The sequence below is a fragment of the Anopheles aquasalis genome, chromosome 3, assembly GCF_943734665.1.
Source record: "Anopheles aquasalis chromosome 3, idAnoAquaMG_Q_19, whole genome shotgun sequence".
NCBI lineage: Eukaryota > Metazoa > Arthropoda > Insecta > Diptera > Culicidae > Anopheles > Anopheles aquasalis.
The window spans coordinates 49,931,049-49,936,048 of NC_064878.1; the positions used below are offsets into that span (position 1 = coordinate 49,931,049).

At 48.3% G+C, this 5,000-nt stretch overlaps 1 protein-coding gene across 2 annotated transcripts in view; it reads left to right on the plus strand.

The window, feature by feature from the left end:
* LOC126574761 (AF4/FMR2 family member lilli) overlaps positions 1-5,000 on the plus strand; it is a 65,496-nt gene that overhangs the window by 34,394 nt on the left and 26,102 nt on the right. For both annotated transcript variants that reach the window (XM_050235116.1, XM_050235117.1), the window contains exon 4: positions 1,341-1,448. In XM_050235116.1, coding sequence (XP_050091073.1) covers positions 1,341-1,448 — 108 coding nt within the window. The remainder of the gene's footprint in view (positions 1-1,340; positions 1,449-5,000) is intronic.

Consider the following 5,000-nt stretch of genomic DNA (forward strand, 5'->3'; position numbering starts at 1 on the left):
ATTCTATGTTTTAATAAAGCCTAACCGAGGGATTTTGGTTCTTTAAAAAATAACTATCTAAATACAACATTATGGTCAGTTACCGGACTAAGCTGAGCTTGAGTCGCATGTTACGCATGAGATTTACAACAAAGAATTAGTTATGTTGCTACGGGATTTCCTGAGCATTGGTCATGGAAACTCACATTTTTCGCTGCTGCATCCCCACCGTACCATTCAAATGGCCATCGGCGAACCGCCATTGTCGAATCGTAATCCTCTAAAACCGCCAGGAATGTGACGAAAAAGAAAACCGTGAAAAAATCTCATCCAGCGCTCTAGCATTGTTGCAGCAATAGCCTTCTTTTCCCGATTTCCGAAAATTCAAAAGCATCCTCATTCCATTCCATCATTCCAGCCACTCGCCAAAGCCGACAGTCGGCATCGGCAGCGTGGCATGCAGTAGTCGACACCAGACTCAGAGCATCCTCTCGGAATCCCGATAATCCCGCTTTTTCGCTGTCCATCGATGCGTGCATTATTCAGTCGATGGAATTGATTTTTTTTTGTGTTGCGTTGTTGGCATTTTTTCTGCGCCCAGTGTTGCTACCAAAATTCACGGTGCAACACTGCCGTGATTCGTATCGGACCCCGCAGGAATGTTGGTGAGAGGCAACTTTTTTCGTCCCTTTTCTGGGCCTAGGCTGGGCTACACATTTGCTACACTTGTTAAAAATGTATCATTCGCTCCTGCTCGAGCGCGTGGGATGGGATACCGAGGGGCCAGAATACCACATTCGACCATTCTTCGAAACCCTGAAGGGAGCTTTGGTCCAATCACCACTGGATACGATTGCCTAGGGGCTATAGACCGCTCTCGCTGTTTGGACAATGCATGTGAAGTTGCTGGTGTGATGCAGGGTTGCTGCAGCAGTAGATTGTGTCTGATGCAATTCCCTTTCCCCTTGGGTTGCAACGATCGTTACACACCCAGGATGTGCATTCATTTGCCACCGCAGCACACAGGATGTGTTGTGACCGCTACCACTGGCGTCAATTGAATGCCGTTTCAATTCGTGTTTTAGTTGCGAACCTCTTTTTTTATGTTTTATCACTTGCCTCCCATGCTCGGTGTTCATTACATGCGCGATTTGCTTCTGTGTGAAATCGAGTGTTAAATAGTGAGGATCATCGTTGTTTGGCTGGCCAATGAAGTTTCGCATTATGTGGTGATGGTTTTTTTTATGGATTTTGTTTTCCATTCTCTTCTTGCAATTTCGTTTAATTTACATTAAATTAATAAATCTCTCTCTCTCTCTCTCTCTCTCACTCTCTCTCTCTCTCTCTCCTTGCCTTTACAGGGATCTCGATGCACAAAGGATACGCTTTCGTACAGTTCACGAACCCTTTCGATGCACGGAACGCATGCCACGGTGAAGATGGCCGGACGGTGCTTAGTCAAACGTTAGGTAAGCGACAGGCGGCACTGACAACATTGTTTAATGTTGCCCCAAAACCGACAATCCGATTTTATCTTCCCCATCCGGATGATGAACTGTGGGAGTTCAGTTCATTACATATTCCATTCGAGCGTGCGAGACACTCCCGCTGTAAACTTCCCCCTGACTCACACCCACGGATTACGCACTTTAAGCAAAGTGCGATCGGCCATGCTATATGTTGTGGGACATCAGGAATCTCTAAAAAAACTGTGGGTCCATCAGTAAAGTCCAGTGGCAGCCTCAGATCGGGACCGACGCAATGTCCACTCCGAGCAGCACGGGCTACTGCTACGAGGTGGAAATTGGAGCAACTAAAAATGGATACATCATGTCATGATTGTTCGCGACCAGCACCAGCCTGTGCGACGACCATCGCGTTATACACTCCTAAAGCCTTTCCGGCCTCCTCCCGGTCATCAATCATGATGAGGAGCCCAGGGCGGAGCAAATGATAAAACAGTGGGCACAGCAGCAGCAGCAGCAGCAGCAGCAGAAACAAGCAAAAAAGGGCACGGTAGGCGTAGAAATACTTTCGCTAGCGCTGCCATACATAAATTATGCTCTTCTCGCTCCATCAAAATGTGTGGCCTGCCTGGTCGGTAGACTCAACGCGGAACCCAGGAGACCAGCGTGACAATCTACGCTTGAGGACGGGGACAGGTCACAGTGTGCGTGCCAATGTGACTCCCGACGATTCAACCCCCCCTCGGCATTGGGGCCAATATGTGTTCGTTCCTCAACCGGTAGGAGTGCCGGTAGCACCGCAACCCTTTTTGCGATGAAGCGCACATACACGCGTTCTGGATAAGGTTTCTAATTTTCCACTCCCCCGAGTTCTAAACCATGTCCTAGTTTAGCGCTATTTGTTTCTTTTTAATTTATGGCCCCCGCGAAGGGTGTGATTGTAGCGGAATGATAGTGTTATAAATCGAAGAAGCAGCTGCAGCACTTGTTCTATCGATAATGTAGAGCGAAACATGCTTTTGCTGTAGGAAAAGGATCCAAACTCCTCCAACTCGATTTTTTTGGTGTCTTCTTTAATAATTTATTTTATTTATTTATCAAAATAGACAGCTGCGTGTCTCTCCCCTTCACATGCATGCCAAACAACACTTTGCTCTTTTCTTTTATTATCTACCCTCTCCCACCCCTTGCTCCCTCTCTCTCTCCCTCCATCATAAGCTATGCACGATGACACGTTTTATATGGCGGATAGAGTGGCACATTAAAATTTCTCACCTCGTGACGCCCGCGGAGTAGAGTAGTGGTGGGAGAAAGCAAACACAAAACGTGGCTCCTTAAACTCTCCAACCCCACATCAACCGGCGGCGGTTAATCTATTTACAAAATCCCACCCCGAGAATGCTCGTTCTTCTGCTGCGGCTGCTGCATTGGGGAACATAAAATGCTTACACACCATTCGAGGCCGTCGAGATTTGCTAGAGCAGCTGTTCTTGTTGTCGGAGGTCATATCATCTGCCCTTCCTTCATTCTCCCTTTCTCACGCCACGTTAGCACTTCCGCTGACGATTAGCGTGAAGCAGACTGAACCGTAGTAACGTCACTTCACACAATCAGAAACAGTCGAGCACCTCAGTTGCGCAGGAGAGTATCGATCAAACTTAATGATATGTCATCCTGGCTTCGGATACCAAGCTCGAGGGATGGGGGGGACGAGAAATACATGGAAGATAATTGCACCGATCGCACGAGGGTCGTCAGAATGCTACAAAATGCAACATTTGCAGCGCCTTGCAGCAATTGATCACTGGTGGAGTGCGATGAAGCACACTCGCTCAATCACGAGCTCAAAGTTTAGTAATTAACCGTACCGGTTCCTACGCCGCATGCGGCTGCAACGAGCCTGGTCAGCCCACGATGTTTCTAATTTTAATGCGAACGACAAGAAAGATGGTGGCAGATTTCCATTCCGACACACTGGGTCAATATTGGAGGGCAATAAATCGAGAGATGCCGAATGTCGCGAGCCGTCTCGTAGTGCGGATGGTTGCATCTTCTGATTGATACCGCGGTATGGCTGTGAGCTACCTCTCGCTCGCTCGCTCGCTCGTCTAGGTGTGATGATGAAGAAGGTTTGCTACACCGCCAGACGGTCATAATTCACGCAAGTTATTTTATAAATAGGAAATGGTGTCGCATTGATCGAAATGCACAGCGTCTGCGTCTGGGCTGTTTCACTATTGTTTGTTAAACGTTTCGCGACCTCAAGTGATGCTTGTGGTCATCGCTGGTTTATCCGTTAAACTATTAAATTAACATTAAACAGTTGTTTATTATCTTTCACCCGAGCAATCGAACCGTTTCAAATCCTAAGCAATCGTGACGAACCGAGCAGTGACAGTCCGCGCTCTTTGAGTTCTTGACATTCGAGAGTTATTCTGCTTGTAATTGGTGATCAGCGTGCCGCTTACAAGCGTTTCAAAAACCATTCGCCCTAAGTTATCACCAATTAGTTTTATGTACTCAAAGGGTCCCCAAGGGAATTCCTCCCTTGCGCATTAACTACATATTTCTTGGATTGAAAAAATAGAAGAGAAAAAAAGCTGGCCACGTGACAACCAACCAAGCCTAGCATCAGCACTTTGATCAGCTGAAAGGCGATCTTAAAAATAGACTTTGGCTTCATTACCGACCAGCTCCAAATAACTCTCTGTCTTCTCTCCCTCTCTGACTACGGTGCCGTCACGTTTTATCGAAAGATAATGGCGATCGGGTAAAGGTCGTGATGCCGGTAGCGTATGCTGATACACGTCGGCACGTGGTTACAGGATGATCAGCACACAAAGCACACGATGAGTAGTACATCGAACCGGCACCGGTTTCGAAGATGTGGTTCGTGGTTTCCCCCCGGCGGTGGTCAGGGGACAGATCTCAGTGTCTGGTGCGGTCTACGGTCGGTCAGGGCGTTTGTTTAATATTTTGACGTGTCGCCATCTGTTCGGCTGTCGGCCGTGACTAATCCACCTCCGTCGCCGGCCACTCAGCGACAATGGGTTTATGAGCCGCGGGCGCAAACCGCTGACCTTAGCAAGCAGCACGACGAAGGATCGCCTTTTTCGAGCATTGGTGGCATTAATAAGTTGTCAAGAGGTGGTTAAGGAGAGGCGGTTGGCCGACGCACGCGTGTCTCTCGCCAGCAACAGTGGCAGCATCATGATGATCAGCAGCAGCAGCAGCAGCAGCAGCAACATTTCGGAGACCCACGCAGCGTTTGGTCGAATAAAAATAGTTGTTACGATCGTTGGGAAATTTATCTTTCATGTATCGTCGTGACATGTTGGACCTCTGGTGGCGCGGTTCGGTGATTAGAAAAGCCAGCGACGACGACGACGGCGGCGGCGAGCTAATTCGTAGAATTTGGGATACCGGCTTCCGGCGACCGAGAAAGAATTTTCGGCCTCGGGAGGACCTGGTGGCTAGATGGCGTCATCAAGCAGTGGCGTGGCGTGGTGTGGCCCATTCTGAGTAACCTCATCGTTTGCCAAATGATGCCGGTAT